We start from the raw sequence: 20777 nt of genomic DNA, 5'->3' as shown, positions 1-20777 counted from the left end.
GTTAGACTATTCTAGGTTCCTACCTTATACTGAACCAAAATCTGCCTTCATGTAACTTTCACCTCTAGTGAAACTAGTAACTAGTTTCTACCCTTTTGGCCTACAAAATATCAGAGTTAGAAGGGATCTCGAAGACCATTTAGTCCACTCTGTACCTTAACAATAATTCCTTAACAACATTCCCAACAAATTGTTATCCATTCTTTACCTAAAGACCACCAATAAAGGAGAACCTTTGGTTCCCTATCCTGTAAAAGGCAAGCTCATTGAGGGCAATTCCTATTTTGTTTTTGTTTGCATCACCAGTGCTCAGGTCAATGTCTGACAAACAGCAAATACCCAAATTATGATTGTTAAATTGGGTTGAATTGAAGGGAATCTCCTGAGGTAACACCCCTATCACTTTAGAACAATTAAAATTGTAAGGAAGATTTTCCTCATATCAAACCTAAATCTGCCTATGCAACTTTTTTCCCCATTGCTCCTGATTATATTATATGGGGCCAAGCAGTATAGGTCTGTGCCCTCTTCCCTGTGAGAATTCGTCATATATTTGAAGGCAGCTGTGTCCCTATCAAGTCTTCTTTTCCAGATTAAATACCTCCAGTTCATCCAACTAAGAACAATTCTAATCCTTCTCTATTGAAGAACTTCAGATATCTGAAGTGAGTGATTATGTCCCACTCCAAGTCCTTCTCTGATCTAAATATGACTAGTTCATTTAGTTCAAAAAAGAAAGAAACCAGTATAGGGAGAGGGACAGGGCTTATGATCGCATTAGTTTAGGACATTCTCACTAACAGTGTCAGTTGGCACCTTCTCTGCAACATAGAATCCTAGAAAATTGCCAAGAGCACTGAGAAGTTACTTTCCCAGGGTTATTTACACAGATTACAGTATGTGTCAAAGGCAGGACTTTGCTCAGGGCTTCCTGGCTTTGAGGCCTGTTTTTTACCCACTACATCATGATACTCTAGTATATGTAAATAATCACTTACTCAGTCAACAACCATTTATTAAATGTTTGTTGCATGTGGCACTGTGCTAAACTTTAGAAATACAAAGAAAAACTGAAAAAAGATTCTGTCCCAAAGGAGCTTGCATTCTAATAGGCAAGTCTGAAAAGTTTGTGAGGAAATACACAATATACAATGTTAATAAGTACTTTAGTTATAAAACAAAATACTACTTTCTCATTTTCCTACTACTTCAGATTGATGTTCTAAAGCCTAACTCTACCAAGAGGAATTCCCCTCAGTTATAATTTTTTCCTAGCAGACTTGTTTCATACTCTCTACTTAAAATCCTTAAAATGGTAGTATACCAGAGAACCTGCTTAATTATAATCATAGCTGACTTTTATATAGTACTTTAAAGTGTTATAGGGAAAAGTTAAGTTAAGGAGGAAAATGTGTAAGTTTTCAGAGGGCAGAGGCATGGGGCGGCAGAGTAAAAGATTCTGCAATTCTGCAGGGGAGGGCTAAGCTGTTTCTAAGAGACAGTTGGACCTTATTTGGACCCCTTGGCTAAACTAACACTAAACCCTCCCTCACCCCACCCCCCCTTTGCTGATTTTAAGGAAAGGATCTGTGTAAGCCTGATAGGGCCCAAATAAGGTCGAAGATCTAAAAGGATCTAGGCCTGGCCCCACAATCAGATGCCAGATGGTTCAGGATCACCAGGAATTCAGCAGATATAATCCAACCAGTAAGGAAGCAGGATAACAAAGCAGCAGTTAGGATGGGAAGATAAGGTAGAAAATGGCCAAAGGAAAATAGCCAGTCTCTCCATGTCAAAACCAGAGAAAGGACACAGCTCAAGCCCCAACTGGTCTGTATTTGTTAACTCAGGACAGGCTTTACCTGGACTAAATCTGTTATCCCACAGTTAACCTAATCACATTGGCCTAGTTCAGTGATTCCCAAAGTGGGCACCACCGCCCACTGGTGGGTGCTGCAGCAATCCAGGGGGGGCAGTGATGGCCACAGGTGCATTTATCTTTCCTATTAATTGCTATTAAAATTTTTAAAAAATTTAATTTCCAGGGGGCTAAGTAATATTTTTTCTGGAAAGGGGGCAGTAGGCCAAAAAAGTTTGGGAACCACTGGTCTAATTTAATCCATTCCCAAATCCCTCTACCTTTTTACAAAAGTTAATAAAGTACTCTCTGAGGTAAGTAGTCTAAATATCATTCCCATTTTGCAGATGTGGGAAAACTGAAGTTGAAAATAGTTATTTGCCTGAAGTCTCATAGGTAGCAAGCAGCAAAGCCCAGATCTTCTTGATTTTGCCAAATCCAATCCTCTTTCCACTATACTAGGGTTATTATTTCCTGTTTAAGATATTCTTAAAGTCAGTGTAAGTCTCTGTGAAAGCATTTACTAATATATGTTATAGTATCAAGAGTTGTCATGGTAACTGAAAAGCATTGAAGTATATTGGTTAGCTAAACAACATGGCATAATAATTAAGGGAAATTGTGATTTTCTAAACTTTATCTAAAGAAAATGGCAGACAAATCTTACTATCTATGGAAAGGCCAGTCTAAAGTAGTGCAAATTCTAATATACCTTTGAAGAAACCATTCTTTGACTTTCAGGATCATCAGATCCTTAGGTTCCCTTCTCTTCTCCCCCCCCCCCCCCTTTAATCCTTACTTCTGTCTTAGAATCAATACTAAGTATTAGTCCAAGGCAGAAGTAGTAAGGACTTGCCCAGAGTCACACAGCTAGGAAGTGTTCGAGGTCACATATGAACCTTCTGACTCTAGGTCTGGTGTTACCCTTTTGGTTCCTGTTTTAAATGAATATTACTAAAGATTTTTTTAACCCTTACCTTTTCTCTTAGTATCAGGTCTAATAGAAAAGAGTGGCAAGGGCTACTAAAGGCAGGGTAAAGTGACTTGACCAGCTAGCAAGTGTTATTTCTGAAGCACTTGAAAGTCACTCTATGTTCCTTGAAAACTATTCCTTGCCATCTTTTTTAGAGTATTGAGTTACTTAGCGCTTTTAGTATAGATACCAAAATGTTGCCTTGCTTTTCCAAAGCATCTTATAAAATTTGGGCAGTCCCTAATAATCTTTTTTTTCCCCTAATAATCTTTTAATGACAAAAGATATTTACTTGATATGGAAGTATATCATTCTAGTGTTTTGGTTCTTTTAGAAGTCAAGCTAAGCCTATTAAATTAATTATAAAATTTAATTTTCCCTCCTTTTCTTTATAGGATCTAAAACCAAACAACTTGCTGTTGGATGAAAATGGAGTTTTAAAGCTGGCTGATTTTGGCTTAGCTAAGTCATTTGGGAGCCCCAACAGAGCATATACACATCAAGTCGTCACTCGGTAAGTTAGAGTAAGCGACTGTGGGATTAAAAATTGGTCACTGGTTCATCATGGAGAATACAGAGACGGTATGCCCCTGATGATTTAAGGAAAGCTATACAAACTTTTTCCATTTCATACTTAGTCCTTGCTGGCAGACTTTGCAAAATTCTAAAGGGTAATCATTCTTTTCTGGTTATCTGGGAACAGGATACACCAGAGAAGAGAGAAGGAAAAATGTGATAATGATACTTAAAGCTGCTGCTAAAAGATAAAAGGAAGTTTGGAATATCAGTAATGCCATTAACCACACACTTATAGGGTGATAGTAACCTTCAAGCTTAGTCCAAAGCTGTGGTAATAGAGGTTGTCCCCTGACATGTGATAATGAGTCTTTGATGAGTGACAGAAGAAGTACGGGGAGGGGTTGTGGTTCCTGCTCATGTTTTAGGGGGACAGTAAAATAATTCTTTATGACCACCAGGCAACTTAGTTTTGAGTGGTTAGTGAAGGGTATGCTCTGCTTTTGTGACTGAACCAGGTGATGTGAAACAAAAATACAAAAGATTTTAAAGAACCTATCTGTGCCCAATGATCCTCTGTGGGACTGATGAAGAGGAAGCCCATAACTGGAGTAGAGTGGAAGCTAACCCATCTTTTGCTGTTCAGGATAATTGCTACTTGAAGACAGCTTCTTATCTCTTTAGAACCTTGGAAAGTATCAAAAGCATTGCATCAGAAAATGTGTTCCTTCTTAGAGTATGTTAGATGCCTTCAGAATTTCTGCCCAGAGACTATTGATATAACCTGAGTTTTATCTTCTTGGGCAGGTAGATAGCTCAATGGATTGAGAGACAGGCTTGGAGACAGGAGGTCCTGGGTTCAAATTTGGCCTCAAGATATTCTCTAGTTGCATGATTCTGGGCAAATCACTTAACCCCCATTGCCTAGCCCATACTCCTCTTCTGCCTTGAAGCCAACACACAGTATTGATTCTAAGACAAAAGGTAAAGGTTTAAAAAAAGTTGGTCATGTAGAGAGAGCAGTGATGTAAAAGACATGGAAATGAGCTGAAAGAAATAATGAGGTGGGCAGCTAGGTGACTCAGTAGATTGAGAGCCAGGCCCATAGGTGGGAAGTCCTGGGTTCAAATCTGGACTCAGACACTTCCTAGCTGTGTGACCCTGGGCAAATCACTTGACCCCATTTGCCTAGCCCTTACCACTCTTCTGCCTTGGAAACAATATACAGTACTGATTCCAAGATGAAAGGTATGGGTTAAAAAAAAAAAAAGAAAGAAAGAATGAGCAGGTTAATTTAAAAAATAGAAAGCACTTCATGAAATGATAAAGAGCAAAATTATATACAGCAAGAGAACATTATATACAGCAACAGAAATATTGTTTGAAGAATGACATATATGTCCACCTCCAAAGAAAGAACTGAGAAATAAAAACAAGCAAGACATAGTTTATATACACATTTTATTGGTGAAATGATGCCTTCTCTAATACAAGGAAGAAGGGAGGGAAATAACCTGGGAACTTTAATGTAACAAACAAATTTTTTTAATTGAAAAAGATTTTTAAAAATATAAATATATACTAAGATTAGAAAAAGAAAAAACAAATAAGGGCCATTAATTGATATATCAGGACCTTTGCAGGCCACATATTGATTTAATTTAAAAATGTAATGTTATCTTTTATTGTATTTTTATTTATTTTGTCAAATAGTTCCAGTAATATTTTAATCTGATTTGAGCTGCACACAAGATTGTTATGGTCTTGTATGGGTATGGGTCATCATTTTTTTCAGCCCAGAAAGAGTTCCATCTCGGGTGCCAACTGAAAAAATAAATGTCCCAATTGAAAAGAATAGGTAACAATAAACTAACAGTAACTCAGGGGAATGGGGAATTAGGTAGGGAATGAAAGAGGAAACACCAGTATAGCTACACAGCTGCTTAGGGAGAGGTAACACAATGTAACTTAGCTGGGGAAACAAACAGTAACTGGAAATCAATATGGCCAGGGAAACAGTTTAAACTCAGTGGGTTCTTGATGGCTGGGAAGGAGACTACCAGGAAGTTTATAAAAGCTTGTTTAAAGTTTTTTAAGAAGGACAGGGAAAATGGGGAGAGGGTTAGCTGAAATCTTAACGTCTATAACCAACTGTCAAAGGAATGTTGGCTTGGGATTGGCTATACTACTCTTAACTCCAGTCAGCCAGCACTGACAGGGCTGCAGGGGGAAAGGGAATTTGGGAATCTCACAAATCAGGTCCAAGATGATATCCAGATGTAATTGGGACACAGGAATACTTCAACACAGTAAATTTAATCCAAAGAGAGCTAGGGAGTAAAGGGCTGCCTGTTCGCCGTCCACCAACAACAGAAAAAGCACCCAACTCAACCTAGTTCTTGATTGAAGCTCAAACTCCTCTACTGAGATCCCAAACTTGTCCACAGGCTTAGTTGAACAGATACCACCTCTACCAACACTCTCATAGGCAAAACTGCCAACTCCTCAGTCTCTAGGGACAAATCTCTTCAAACATTCTGGATTTAGAATGTCCACAGCCTCAGCCAGGTTTTAGCTTGGTCTGTCTGCTTTCACTATAATAAGCCCTATCTATAAATTATAAATTACCTATAACACATTGAAGCATCACTGTTTGTTTAGCTATTCTTTAATTGATAGCCGTTTACTGTGTTTCCAGTCTTTTATTGCCATAGAAAATGTTTCTGAGTTAAATGGAGGCATCTCTTTTTGTCCTTGTCCTCTTTTTGTATATCCTAATAGTTGGTAAAATATTCTTGATCTAATTAATGCCAGTTATTCTTTTTCAAAGTGTCTTATATCTTTTGGCAAAATGCTAATTCAGTGTTCATTTGCATTCTCAAATCTTGTTCTTCTAAATTTGTCTCAGGACACTAATTGGGTTGTTGTTCCCTAAGTAAGTTTATATATTGAAAAAATGGATCTAAAAAAGGAGGATTTAAATCTGTGATACAGTTCATTAAGATGGCCTATTAGCCAGCCTCTTGTCAGAGAAAGCCTTCTGACAACATTGCTTATAGATGAAATATTACTAATAAAGAATATTTTTCCATTTTGGACAAATCTGTAAATTACATCTTTGTTTATAGGAAAATACTTATAATAGCCACTGTAATATTCAACTGTGGATAAAAATTTGTGGAAACATGCTTTTGAATTAAAAACCCTCTTCTCTATATTCTTGCAGCTTACAATTAGAATATGTTCCTTATCTTAAATAAAAAAAAAATCAATATTTACAATTTCCAATTTGCACAGTTGAAAAACTGGAAAATCATTTCATTAGAGATGATTAGGGTGACTTGGTTCTCCTGGTCATACCCAAAAAAAGGAGTGAAGCAAAGTAGTGTAGTGGAAAAACAGCTTACATAGACATCACAGGTTCTGGGTTCCAATTTTAACCCTTATATTAATTAGTTGCTTAATCATCAACAGTTCATGGGAGATTAAGTTAGACTGAGACCATGTAAGGGCAGATGGATGGTACAGTGGATAGAGCACCAGATCTGGAGGCGGGGACACTCATCTTCAGCCTCAGACACTTACTAGCTATGTGACTTTGGACTTAACCCTGATTACCTCAGTTTCTTTATCTGTAAAATGAGCTGGAGAAGGAAATGGCAAAACACTTTAGTTACCTTTGCTGAGAACACCCCAAATGGGGACAGAGAGAGTTAGATGTGACTAAAAATGAGTCTTGTCACTATAATTTAAACATTCTAACTGGTGCAGTAAATAGAGGACTAGGCATGGATGGCATCAGTAATACCTAAGTTTATATCTGGACTCTAATACTAGCCTTGTGACCTTGGTTAAATCACTTAATCTGTATCGTTTCCTTATCTGCAAAATAAAGATAATGATAGCACCTACCTCTCAGTGTTATAACAAATTATATAATATTTGTAAAGCACTTTGTAAATCTTAAAACACTACTAAGCATGGAGTTAGGGCATTTTCCCAGGTAAAGGAAACATTACTAGGGTTGCAGGAAAGGGTGATTTCTGAGACTAAGGTGCCAATCACAGAAATACTACAATTTTCATGGCTTTCCTGTTCAACAAAATACCCAACATGCCACAGATCTATTCCTTGCTGTGCTGCAAGTGCTCCCCCCCCTTCTCCCCTCCCCACCAATGCAGTCCTTGATAACTCTTGGGGATCCATTGCTCATTGTAATTACAATAGACATTAGTGACAAAACTGTATATATTTTACAAAAATTCCTTTATTAGCCTACTTTTCCAAATTGTGTCTGTTCTGTATAAAGTAAATGTGACCTATGATGTTATGTTATAACTAGGGAAATCACCTATAATTTTTTTTCTCTGGTAGCTTTCCTATTACTTTTATTGTAAGATGGTAATATTTCTAATTCTTTCCTCAGATGGTATCGAGCCCCTGAGCTACTCTTTGGAGCTAGAATGTATGGTGTAGGAGTTGATATGTGGGCTGTTGGCTGTATATTAGCAGAGTTGCTTCTAAGGGTAAGCCTTGAATTTACACACAAATTTTACTGTCTTGTAGAAGCCTTTCTTTAACATAAACTTGATAAGCTTTTGTTGGGACCAGAAGTGAAGAAATTTTTCCTCTTTTAAAAATGAATGAAATTTTAAAAAAATGAAATTTCTTTTTAAAATTTAGAGATCCCGGGTAACTTTTATTTTAATAACAAATTTCCACATAAATTTTCTGAAGTTACATGATCCATATTGTCTCCCTGCTTTCTTCCCTCCCCACTCCCTGAACTGGCAAGCAATTTGGGTTATACATGTATTGTCACACAAAATATATTTCCAGTATTGTTCATTTTTGTATGCAAGTAATCTTATAAAACCAAAACCCCAAAACATACCCACAAATAAACAAGTGAAAAATCCTATACTTTGATCTACATTCCTACTCCAACACTTCTTTCTCTGTAGGTGGATAGCATTCTTTTTCATAAGTCCTTCAGAATTGTCCTGAATTGTTATATTGCTGTTAGTTGCAAAGGGTCACATTTGATCATTCCACAACATTGCAGTTACTGTATATAATGTTCTCTGTTTCTGCTTATGAAATGTCTAACTTAAAGGATTGATAAGCTAGGGAATGCTTCATAGAAGTGTAATGTGAGCTTAACACTTGAGACCATTTAGTTTTTATGATAGTTCTTCTATCCCTCTTACCATTATTCTTAGTAGTATTTTATAGTATTTGCTTAGCTTATCTCCTTAGTTTTTTTCTCTGTCAATAATAGTTTCAAGGGTTCAGCTAAATAGCACAGTGTATAAATAATCAGTTACTTAGCAACATTTGCTATTTTTCAGCTTCATGTTTTAGATGATTTCCACTCTAGAAGCTATTATATTAAAAAGAAAGAGCTCACTTTAATTTCTGTTAAGTGACATTCTGTAATGTAACTGATGGTTATGACATACATCAGAGTCTGGTATTATCATCTAATAAAAATTTGAAATTATCTAATATCAGTCCTGAGATTGCATGTAATAACATATAGCACAAAGGAGAGAGAACTCTCCTCCTCCTCCTTAACTGTCAATATATGGAATGAGCTGGATTTTAAGCACCAGACATTTGAATCCAAATCCAGGATTTGTCCACTAGACTATACTTGATCAGACTAGAATAACTCATTGATAATATTGATTCAGTTAAGAATTTAGGCCTGGGGTAATAGTTTTCAGGAAAAGTTTTAAAAGTTTTAGGAACTTACTGGAATCTGGTACCTTTTGGGAATATGTTACAAAATCTTTTTATAGGAAGTTACCCATGTCTCTTATTTCTTACAGGTTCCTTTTTTGCCAGGAGATTCTGACCTTGATCAGCTAACAAGAATATTTGAAACTTTAGGGACACCAACAGAAGAGCAGTGGCCTGTAAGCCTTCCTACCTTCTCTTTGACTTTGCTGTCTTTGTTGATGTTGTCATGTGTTTACTGATCTCAGATGAATTTCACTTGGAGGTACCTAGTTTTTTCACTAGGACAACTATTGCATTTTTTTTTAAAACCCTTACCTTCCGTGTTGGAGTCAATACTGTGTATTGGCTCCAAGGCAGAAGAGTGGTAAGGTAGGCAATGGGGGTCAAGTGACTTGCCCAGGGTCACACAGCTGGGAAGTGTCTGAGGCCAGATTTGAACCTAGGACCTCCCGTCTCTGGGCCTGGCTCTCAATCCACTGAGCTACCCAGCTGCCCCCAACTATCGCATTTTTAAAAAAGATTTTCCCAATTGCATGTAATAGCAATTTTCCATCTACATTTTCTGAAATTATAAGCTCCAAATTGTCTCCTACATTCGCTTCTCTCCCTGAAATGGTACAATTTGATCTGGATTATACATGTATTATCATGCAAAACATTTCCATATTGGTCATTGTTGTAAGACAGTGATTCCCAAAGTGGGTGCTACCGCCCCCTGGTGGATGCTGCAGCGATCCAGGGGGACAGTGATGGCCACAGGTGCATTTATCTTTCCTATTAATTGCTATTAAAATTTTTAAAAAAGTAATTTCTAGGGGCTAGGTAACATTTTTTCTGGAAAGGGGGTGGTAGGCTAAAAAAGTTTAGGAACCACTGTTGTAAGAGAATATGCATATAAAATAAAAACATAAATTAAAGTGAAAAAATAGCATGCTTTGATATGCATTCATACTTTAACAGTTCTTTCTCTAGAGATAGATAGCATTGTCATAAGTCCTTCAGAATTATCTTGGATCAATATTTTGCTGAGAATAGCTAAGTCTTTCCCAGTTGATCTTCATACAGTATTGCTCTTACTGTGTACAGTGTTATGGTTCTGCTTATTTCACTCTATATCAGTTCATGTAGGCCTTTCCAGCTTTTTCTGAAATTATCCAATTCATCATTTCTTATATAGCATAATAGTATTCCATTACCATTATATACCACGGTTTGTGCAACCATTCTCTGATTGATGGGTTGGGTAACCCCCTCAATTTCCAATTCTTTGCTACCACAAAAAGAGCTGCTATAAATATTTTTGTACAAGAAGGTCCTTTCTCCTTTTTTTAAACTCTCTTCGAGATACAGATCTAGTGATGGTATTACAGGATCAAAAGTATACAGTTTTATGGCCCTTTGGGCGTAGTCCCAAGTTGCTTTCCAGAATGGTTGGATTAGTTCACAATTCCACCAACAATGCATTAGTGTCCCAATTTTGCCACATCCCCTCCAACATCTATCATATTCTTTATTGTTATATTGGCCAATCTGATAAATGTGAGGGTGGTACCTCAAGAGTTGTTTAAATGTGCATTTCTCGGGGACAGCTGGGTAGCTCAGTGGATTGAGAGCCAGGCCTAGAGATAGGAGGTCCTAGGTTCAAATCTGACCTCAGACACTTCCTATCTGTGTGACCCTGGCCAAGTCACTTAGCCTAGCCCTTTGCCTAGCCCTTAACCACTCTTCTGCCTTGGAACCAATACACAGTATTAACTCCAACACGGAAGGTAAGGACTTAAAAGCAATGAAATAAATAAATGAATGAATGAATAGATGTGCGTTTCTCTAATCAATAGTGATTTAGAACATTTTTTCCTATGATTATTGATAGCTTTGATTTCTTCATCTGGTAATTGCTTGTTCATATCTTTTGAACATTTCTCAGATGAGGAATGGCTTTTATGCTTATAAATTTGACTTAGTTCTCTGTATATTTGAGAAATGAGACCTTACTGAGAGAAATTTGCTTTAAAATTTTTTTCCCAGTTTGCTGTTTCCCTTCTAGTTTTCATTACATTGGTTTTCTTTGTCTAAGACTTTTAAAATTTATTATAATCAAAATTATTCATTTTACATCTTAAAATATTCTCTCTCTTGTTTGGTCATAAATCCTTCTCTTCTTAATAGATCTGACAGGTAAACTATTCTATATTCCCCTCATTTACTTACGGTATCACCCTTTTGTTTAAGTCATATCCCCATTTTGATCTTATCTTGTTAATAGGGCATGATAGATATTGGTCTATACCTAGTTTCTGCCATACTGTTTTCCAGTTTTCCCAATAGTTTTTGTCAAATAGTGAATTCTTATCCCATAAGCTGGGATCTTTGGGTTTATCAAATACTAGATTGATCAGGTCATTTACCTCTCCCTGTATACTGTGTATATAATTACTCCACTGATCCATCATTCTCTTTCTTAACCAGATCATATTGTTTTGATGATTACTGCTTTATAGTACAGTTTTGAGATCTAGTACTGCTAGGCCTCCTTCTTTGACATAAAAAAAAAATTAATTCCCTTGATGTTCTTGATCTTTTTTTCTTCCCAGATGAATTTTGTTATTATTTTTTCTAGTTCTTTAAAATAAGTTTTTGGTAGTTTGGTTGGTATGTGTAAATGAAATTGCCTTTATTGCTTTATATATTGGTGATATAGAAAAAAGGAGTCACATGTAATCCTTTAGGCAGCTGCAACTATGATTTTAGAAATATACCACTATTAAAATAACTACAACAAATTAATTACAACAATAGTTAAGGAGAATATTAATTGCATTAGTGTGTATTGGAATTTAATAGCAACTAACAATGTTGAGAGCTTCTACTGGAGTCATAAAACTTCAGTTCTTTGTAGTAATCTAAGAGAGCTGTAACTTATGCAGCAGGAGATAAATCTGTTCATTTGGAATGTTGAGTGCACAGCTTGAATCATTTGAGCTAATGAGATAACAGGAAGACAACCTTGACAGTCTAGGATAGTGATGGGCAAACTTTTTAAAGAGGGGGCCAGAGGAAAGGAAATGCTCATCTGTCAGTCTGTTTCTAAGGCAACTCTTTTCGAAGTTTCATTATATTGTATCCTACTCATTGTATTCATCAGATTAGGAATAATGTCCTGAGGCTGGATAGAACCTTTCAGGGGGCTGCATCAGTTCGAACCAGGCAGGGCTCGTTTTAACCCTCCACTGTAGGACTATGAGTTGGAGGAGCTGGTGGTGAATAAAGTAAGGGTTCTAACCACGAGGCCAAGACAGTGGGCCTCTCCAGAAAATAATCCCTCCAGGAGCCAGGAAAGAAGTCAGCCATTTTTTCACTCACCCACATGGTAGTCCAAAGAGACAATCCTCCACTACTAGCCTTCAGATCCTCCAAAAGAGCTCTAACTCCAACTCTGAAAAACATCTCGCAAAAAACTCCCTCTCACAGGAAGTTGCAACTACTTTTAAAGAACCTTCTTTGCGTCACTTCCTGTGCCTTCCTCCACTTTACCTGGACCAGTTGTAGTTTATAAATTTTCTTAAGACTGCCCAGGGGGAAGTTGGTTGTTTCTGAGATGTCACCTACTTTATCACGTGGGTTGTGGACCTCCCCCCACTTAAGTGTAAAGTGGGGATGTGTATGCTTCTGGTGATAAATCTAAAAGGGAGCAGGGGAGAGAATTAATCCCATCTTCACACTACTGGATTTTTCTGGTAATATATAGAAATGCTGATTTATGTGGGTTTATTTTATATTTTGCAACTTTGCTAAGGCTATTAATTATTTAAACTAGTTTTTCAATTGATTCTCTTAAGTATTAAATATAGCATTGTTAAGAGCATTTTAATGGATCATATTCCTTGTAGTTCAGGGAATGCCAAGACTGCTACAAATTTTACAAGGTTTTTTTTTTTTTTTTTTTAGTGGAGTCATTTAGATGGCCTAGTAAAGTACAGTAAAATCATCAATCAACATCTGAAAAAACATGCTTTGTTGGAATTATGGATTTTTCATTTGAAGCCACAAAACTCAAAGAAATTTAAAGGATATATCCTGTATTAGAAATAATCCCTCCTTCAGGGGTTCAAAATAGACTTTACTCAGATCCACAGATTAACTAATAGTGCCTTTAATCTTGGTTCTTTTTTAACTATCATTAATGGGTTAAAATTATTTTATTCATTAAAAGTGTAGGCCCCCTAAAAATCTTTTTTTCTCTAGATTTCTGCTTCTATTTTGGATTTTTCATTTTGCTTCTTGTTGCCTCCGTGACTCAGTGTTAGACTTTCAAAATACCTTTTAGAGGCATACTTCATTACTTCATTCTCTTGAGAATCAATGTGAGGTAATGGATAGAGAACTAGGATTTGACCTAGAAGACTTGGATTCATTCACATTCTTCTTTTCTATACTGCCTTCTGATCCTAGATTAATCACTGTAAGAAATAAAATGGATATAAAAGGATAGATTTTAAAAATATTAGGGTTTTAAAAAATTAATTGGTAGCCATTAGAAAAATGAAGCCATGTGCCATGTTAAGGGTCAGTTTAAAAGAACCACCATTACCTCCGTCACCATGCTGCTTTAGTTGGAAAAAGAGACAGTGCAAGCCCAGCCACTCATTTTTAACCTTTGGTCCACGTCAATACGTAACTACCTACGTCATTACGTGAGCCAGGAAGCTTATGGGAAATGTAGTTCAGAGACCTCGAATTTTCAGTTACACATCACTTAACCTCTCAGTAGTAAGGAGTAGGTAGATTTTTTTTTTTTTAACTCTTTATCTTCTGTCCTACTGTCAGTAGTAAATATTACTTCCAAGGCAAAAGAATGGTAAGATCTAGGCCAGTGATGGCATAGAGACTTTAGAGACCCAATGCCCGAACTGCAATCCTCACTCAACATTTGAGCCCCCTGCCTCTCCCTGCCTTATCCCAGAGAGGGAAGGGAGGAAGTGTTCCCACTAGGCTGCAGGACAAAGAGGTGGGGGGAGGGAGCAGCCCCCTCTGGCAAGCTCCAGCACTCATGCCATAGGTTCACCAATGTGAATCTACACAATTGGGGTTAAATGTGTTGGCCAGGGTCATCCGACTAGGAAGTGTTTGAGATCCGATTTGAACCCAGGACCTCCCATCTTCAGAGAGCCTCCCTGACTCTTTTTATCTACTGAACCACTTAGCTGCTCCCAAAGACAAAAGTTTTAATCAGGATTTTAACTTCAGGGTCAACTCTCTACACACTGTGTGAGGCTTCCTTTCTTAGTTTTTAAGAATTATTTAGCGTGAGGGCAGCTAAGTGGCATAGTGAAAGACCACGCACGATTCATATCTGCCCTCAGGCACTACTAGCTATGTGATGCTGAACAAGTCACTTACCTCCATTTGCCTAGCCCTTGCCCTTCTGTTTTAGAGTTGTTATTAAGACTGAAAATAAGGGGTTTTACTTAATAAAAATAATAATTATAACTGGAAACAAATTATTTCCCCAGGCATTGGGAAGTGGCTTAACATTGTGGAATATGAATGTAATGGAATATCATTGCATCATAAACAATGAGGACTATGAAGAATTCAAAGAAACATGGAAAGACTTGTGGGAAATGTTTCAGGACAAAGAAAGCAGAGCCAGATTACATAGCATGATTGCCCATGTAAAAGAAAGTCAACATGGAGAGGCAACAATAGAAAGTTCTAGTCAGATACAGAGAGTAATATTTGTACCCACTGTACCGTCAAAGTTGAAGGACATATTCCTTTGCTAACTTATAAATTGTTGATTTACTTTGTATAGGTAGGTTGATTGTATGTTTGCTGGCAAGTGTTTTTTGTGTTAAATTCATTTTGTTGTTGTTGTTAATGCATTGTTTTTCCTGTCCTTAAATTTAATAATTTAAAAAATCTCTCCAGGGTATGTGTAGTCTTCCAGATTATGTGACATTTAAGAGTTTCCCTGGAATCCCTTTACAACATATCTTCAGTGCTGCAGGAGATGACTTACTAGACCTCATACAGGGTTTATTCACGTTTAATCCTTGTACACGCCTTACAGCTACTCAGGTATTTTAATATATCTTTTAAAAATCATGTTAAGTAATTTGAAGATCATCTTAAGAGTGCTGCATGTAATAATAATGTTCTTTAATGTAATGGTAGTTGTTACTACACCTTGAAAGTAAAGTTGTCATTTGTAGCATCCCAATAATACTTTTAAATGTCTATTTTGGAACTGTAGAAAAAAATAAGGGAACTGGGTTTCATTTATATATCTTTTGTGACCTAAATTAGAGGAACGCTAGAAATTAAATTGAAATTGAAATTAAAATTAAAAATTTTAGACCATGATTACCAAGAACTTGGTAAGTTATAATACCTAGAAAAAGATTGTTGAAATTGAAGAGTATATTCTTTCAAGTTTGTGTCATCTGTATGAAAAGTTTGACTTTTCACTTGGATTTAGACCTAGAGTATAGAGAGCCAGCTCTATATGGTAGGGGTTCTGAGTGGCGTTTTACGGCTTCGGATTGTTAAGACTGGAAAAAGAAACTGAGAACAGCCAAACTAGTGGTTAGCCCATGCTGATCCAATGCTATGGGATTTGGACTTTATTTTATACTGGTTTCAAACAAAGAACACAAAGAAAGAGTCACAGCTGTGAAGGGGTTACAAATCATACACAATCCATTAAAGTCTAAAAAGTAGAGATACAGGTGCAAGAACAAGGGCCAAATTCCAACCACCAATTAGTAGGGGTTAATTTTGGGAGCAGAAATATATTTCATGGAGATGTTTACTAATTGCGTTCTGCCTTAATTTACAGATCTGCACCTGGTCAGATAGTCTGGATTAAATTGTCTTGCTCCAGTCTTTATCTAAGTAATATATTTTTTACGGTTCAGGATTCTTAATTATCAAGGAGAGAAATTGTTAACTCAGTAGCTGCTGGTCTGATTAAGGACTCAAAGCTTTCCAATAAGAATATTGAGAAAAGGTGGGGATCTAAAAATGAGTCAAAAGAGGAGCCTCAGATTTTTACCTTAGATGGCCCATTCTATCTGCATCTGACATGCAGTGCAGAAAAAAACCATACACACAGTTTTACTTGCCAATGATTTTGTAATGGGATCCAGATAAAACATCTATTACAGACTCTATTTCTCTAAATGACTCCTAATAGCCTCTTGGAGGGGTCAAGTTGTTTTTGGATTAACCTACCTGCTGGTACCAGAGCTTTTCAGGGCTCAGGTGACCAGGACCAAACACAAAGACTGCCTCAGCCTGGATTGGTCACGTAGGGAATCCGGATAACAGGTCCTAAATTTGACCCTATTTCTCCAATGGCTCTCTACATCCAATGGCTCTCAACACTAGAGTATAAAATACAATAGATGACATAGATAGAAAGCCCCAGAGTTCTAGTCCCAGCCCTGGGAGCTGGGAAACCCTCAGAAAGTCACTGAGCCTCTGTTTCCTCATGTGAATTGAAGAAGTTGGATTAGATGACCTTAAAGGTTTCTTCCAGATTTGTGGTCCTATCCTAATTAAAATAACCATTATTTGATGATTTCTGGATAGTAATATATTTGTTCAATTTTTAACACCATTTGAAACCCTAGATTTTGCAAATTCATTTTTTGAAATATTTTTTGTTGTTCAGAAGTTTCTCTTGCATCTGACTTTTTGTGACCCCATTTAGGGTTTTCTTGGCAAAGGTACTGGAATGGTTTGCCATTTCCTTCTTCAGCTCATTTTATAGATGAAGAAACTGAGGCCAATAGGGTTAAGTGTCTTGCGCAGGGTCCTCTGGAAGATGAGTCCTTCTGATGTCAGGCCTGGCACTGTCCACTTTGCCACTTTGCTGCCCATATTGAAATATTTAGAATTATACTAAAAGGAGAGGAAGAAACTATGGTAATGGAAAAGGCAGCAATAAAACCATTTTTTAAACAAGAATACACATAAGACTTCTTTAAAGAAATGAAAATTAAGGGGGCAGCTAGGTGACTCAGTGGATTGAGAGCCAGACCCAGATATGGGAGATCCTGGCTTCAAATCTGGCTTCAGACACTTCCTATTATGTGACCCTGGACAAGTTACTTAACTCCCATTGCCTAGCCCTTACCTCTCTTCTGCCTTGGAACCAATACATGGTATTAAAAAAGAAATGAAATGAAATGAATATTTAGATGTCTTAAGTGCTTTTCTGATAACCTATTTACTAAGCTCCAGTATACCTTTTCAAACATGATTAGTTATTTTCCCTATTTGAATTATAATTAATCCTTTAACCTTCAAACAAAACATCTACTAAGAAGGAGCAGGGGAGTACAATACCAAATCTTTACTTTTCCAGATATTGGTGGATCTATCAGGAGCATAATGAAAGAGGACTCATTTGTTATGGCATTCTCCCTGAATGTCATCCTAAAGAGAGGAACTGAAATTTACAAACTATTTAACCTAGATGTAAAGTGCAACAGAATATGCTTTTCAGAGAAAAGCCAACAAGTTCTCCCACTGCCACCTATAGTGTTTAGTGCTTTGTGGCTGTAATGAGCAATAAAAGAACATTTTCACCTTCTCTTATTAATGGAATTGGCCAAACTTGGGCTATGCTTTTATTTAGTTTGGGTATTCTTATACAACTTGCATTTTTAAGGCTACTAGTAATCTGAGAAATTTTTATGCTCCAATTAGATATGCTTGGTTCTCACTGAATAAATGCCTGGGAATTCTGTCATGTTATACTAAGCATACACTTTGTTCAGTCTAGAGAAAAGAGGGATTAGGAATGGCTAAGTGACTTAGGCTGGGAATCAGAAGGTCCTGGGTTCAAATGTGGCTTCAGACACATCCTAGTTTTTGCTTATTTTCTGTCTTACAATTGATACTAAAAACCAGAAGGTAAAGAGTTTAAAGAAGAGAAGAAAAAAAAGGAATATAATGAAAAATTGAGGTGCTCATTGAAAACTATCTTGATACTTTGGCTTTCTTTTCTTTATTTCTTTTGTTTAAGGCATTGAAAACTAAGTATTTCAGTAATCGACCAGGACCTACTCCTGGGTGCCATTTACCAAGACCAAACTGTCCTGTAGATGCCATGAAGGAGCAGCCAAATCCAGCTGTGGCAGCAAAGCGGAAGCGGACAGATGCTTTGGAACAAGGTAGAAACCCTAGGTTCTTAGGAAATAAACTGAACTATAGATCCAGATATTGATGATGATAATAGATAGCATTTATACAGTGCTTTGAAATATAAGCACTTTATAACTTATCTCATTTAATCCTCACAGCAGCCCTAGGAGATATGTGCTATTATCATCTCTCTTGAGCTATGAAGAAACTGAAGCAAACAAAAGTTTAAGTGACCTCCCCAGGGTCACATAGCTAGAAAGCGTCTTGAGAACAGATTTTGAACTCATTCATTCTGATTCAGCACTGTATCACCTCACTGCTAATGTTTCAGAAACACAAATATTCTAAAATTTCATGAGAGGCATCTTATTACATAAGTACAATATTTTCAGATTGCCAGCAGATAGGTTTAATCTATAGAATTTTTAGTTGAGTGGTATGTTTGAACTTTAATAAAATAGTTTATCTTTAATTTAAACTTTCCCCTTAATCTCTTACAAAAAAATAATGTGAAAATGTCTGCTAGTGTAAGCATTTATTTAGCATCTACTAATGTGCTAGTAGGCACTTTACAAATATTAGTTCATTTGATCTTCAGATCAACTATGAGAGGCAGGTGCTTTTCTTATCCCTGTTTTACAGTTATTGAAACTGAGGCAAACAAAGATTAAGTGACTTGCCAAGGGTCACATAGTAATAACTGTGAGGCCAGATATGAATTCTGATCTTTCTGACTCCAAGCATCCACTTTATTACCTACCTACCTGCATAAAATATTTTTATAGGCATTTGGCTTCTCTAGTAATGTTCATTCCTATGCTAATTAATGTTTATTAATGAAATGTGGCAGAAATTTCCAAGTAAGATGTAACTTTAACTGTACTTTAGTATCTTATTGATGCCTTTTAAAAAATCCTTTCTGTTTTAGTAACAATTCTAAGACAGAAGAGCAATGGCTAGACAAATGGAGTTAAATAACTTGTCTAGGTTCACACAGCCAGGATATGCTGACTCTAGGAATGGCGTTGTATTCATGAAGCCACATAGCTGTTCTTGCCTTTTGTTAATAGCAGTTATTTCCAGCTATATACCATGCCCCCACCTCCAATCTCTCTTCTCTTATATGTTAACTTTTTGTCAACTTAAATTATACACGTTAAGCAAGACTTGCCATTATAGCTTTATATGCTTTCATTGACATTGACTCATTTACTCAGAAGATAGCAGTGTGTATTTCATATACCAAATTGACAAAAGATACTAGCAAATCCTAATCTTTTCTTTTTTTGTAAATTCTTATTGGTGTAATTGGTGCTGGATAAAAGCTTTTACAAAATCTTAATGTGGGTGAGATATTCAAACTTAGTGACTGGTAATTTTTTTTCCCATTTTTTTCCTAGGAGGATTACCCAAAAAGCTGATTTTTTAATTACTGTGAGTACTGATTGTGCTGATGAAAATAGCAAAAAAAAAAAAAAGAGAGAGAGGAAAAAAGGAATAATAATGGGAAAAATACTAAACATTAAATGAATGTTATAAAAGTGAATTTGTAAATATTCTACACTTGTAAGATATGTAAAACTCTTGGTGGTTATTTTATTAAGCCTATTTTTTTGAATAAAATTCTTTTGTAAAAAATTTCTTGTTCCTTAAATTGGTTATTTCTGTCTTCATATTCTGACTCAGATGAAAATGCTGGTGTCCTCACCCCTGAAACTGGGCCATGTAGGGATCCTTTGCTTGTCCTTTGCTTTTGCGTTTCAATTGTTCTGTTATTCATTCATACTCTTCACTTAGTCAAGAAAAAGAATGGATCCTGGATTGCTGTTGAAAGTGACTTTTGCTCTGGATCTAACAATGTGACTGCATACAAAGAGCTGAATGTGGATCCTGTAGATACTTCTGTGCATGTTCCTCTGTGTGCAATAATGATCAGTGCTTACTATGACCGGTGATGTATAATTCTTCCTAAAGAAAGTGAACTGGCTAGGAAAGTGACATCTGAGAGTGTGTCAGTTTTGACTTCTGACTTCTTAAAATAAAGTGCCTCAAGGGCAGTGAGGTGGCTAAATGAATTGAAAGCCAAGTTTGGAGAAAAGAGATCCTGGGTTCAAATGTGGCCTCAGAAACTTCCTAGCCATGTGACCCTGGGTAAGTCACTTCATCCCCATTGCCTAGCGCTTACCACTCTTCTGCCTTAAAATTAATACATGGTAGTGATTCTAAGACACAAAATTAGGGTTTTTAAAAATAAAAAAATAAAGCCCCTCATGACCTCTTGTAAAAATTAAAATTAATATATAATGATAACTTTAAAAATATTATGGTTTTTGTAAGATTTATTAGTAATCTCTAGAAAATAAAGCCATGTGCCACACTGGCTTGGCTATTCAAAAAGCCCACTGTTCTCTGCCATGATAGGAAGCAAAGAGGAAGAAGAATGCCAGCCCCTCAATTTTATCCCCCTGTTTACATCAGTGCATAATGACAGGAAGCCAGTGGGCTCATGGGAAATGTAGTTCAAAGATT

At 36.6% G+C, this 20777-nt stretch overlaps 1 protein-coding gene across 3 annotated transcripts in view; it reads left to right on the top strand.

The window, feature by feature from the left end:
* CDK7 (cyclin dependent kinase 7) overlaps positions 1–19869 on the top strand; it is a 32105-nt gene extending 12236 nt beyond the window's left edge. The window contains exons 7-12 of one of the 3 annotated variants that reach the window (XM_044663344.1): positions 3227–3345; positions 7774–7873; positions 9182–9268; positions 15024–15173; positions 18130–18277; positions 19649–19868. In XM_044663344.1, the coding sequence (XP_044519279.1) occupies positions 3227–3345; positions 7774–7873; positions 9182–9268; positions 15024–15173; positions 18130–18277; positions 19649–19677 (633 nt within the window). In that variant the 3' untranslated portion in view covers positions 19678–19868. Of the gene's footprint in view, positions 1–3226; positions 3346–7773; positions 7874–9181; positions 9269–15023; positions 15174–18129; positions 18278–19648 lie in introns of all 3 variants that reach the window. The other 2 variants (XM_044663362.1, XM_044663353.1) reach the window with 2 other exon arrangements.
* The last annotated feature ends 908 nt before the right edge of the window (positions 19870–20777 follow it).

Source organism: Gracilinanus agilis, chromosome 1 (assembly GCF_016433145.1).
Source record: "Gracilinanus agilis isolate LMUSP501 chromosome 1, AgileGrace, whole genome shotgun sequence".
Classification (NCBI taxonomy): domain Eukaryota; kingdom Metazoa; phylum Chordata; class Mammalia; order Didelphimorphia; family Didelphidae; genus Gracilinanus; species Gracilinanus agilis.
The sequence above is the reverse complement of the archived record's forward strand: the minus strand, read 5'-3'. Positions and strand labels throughout refer to the sequence as shown.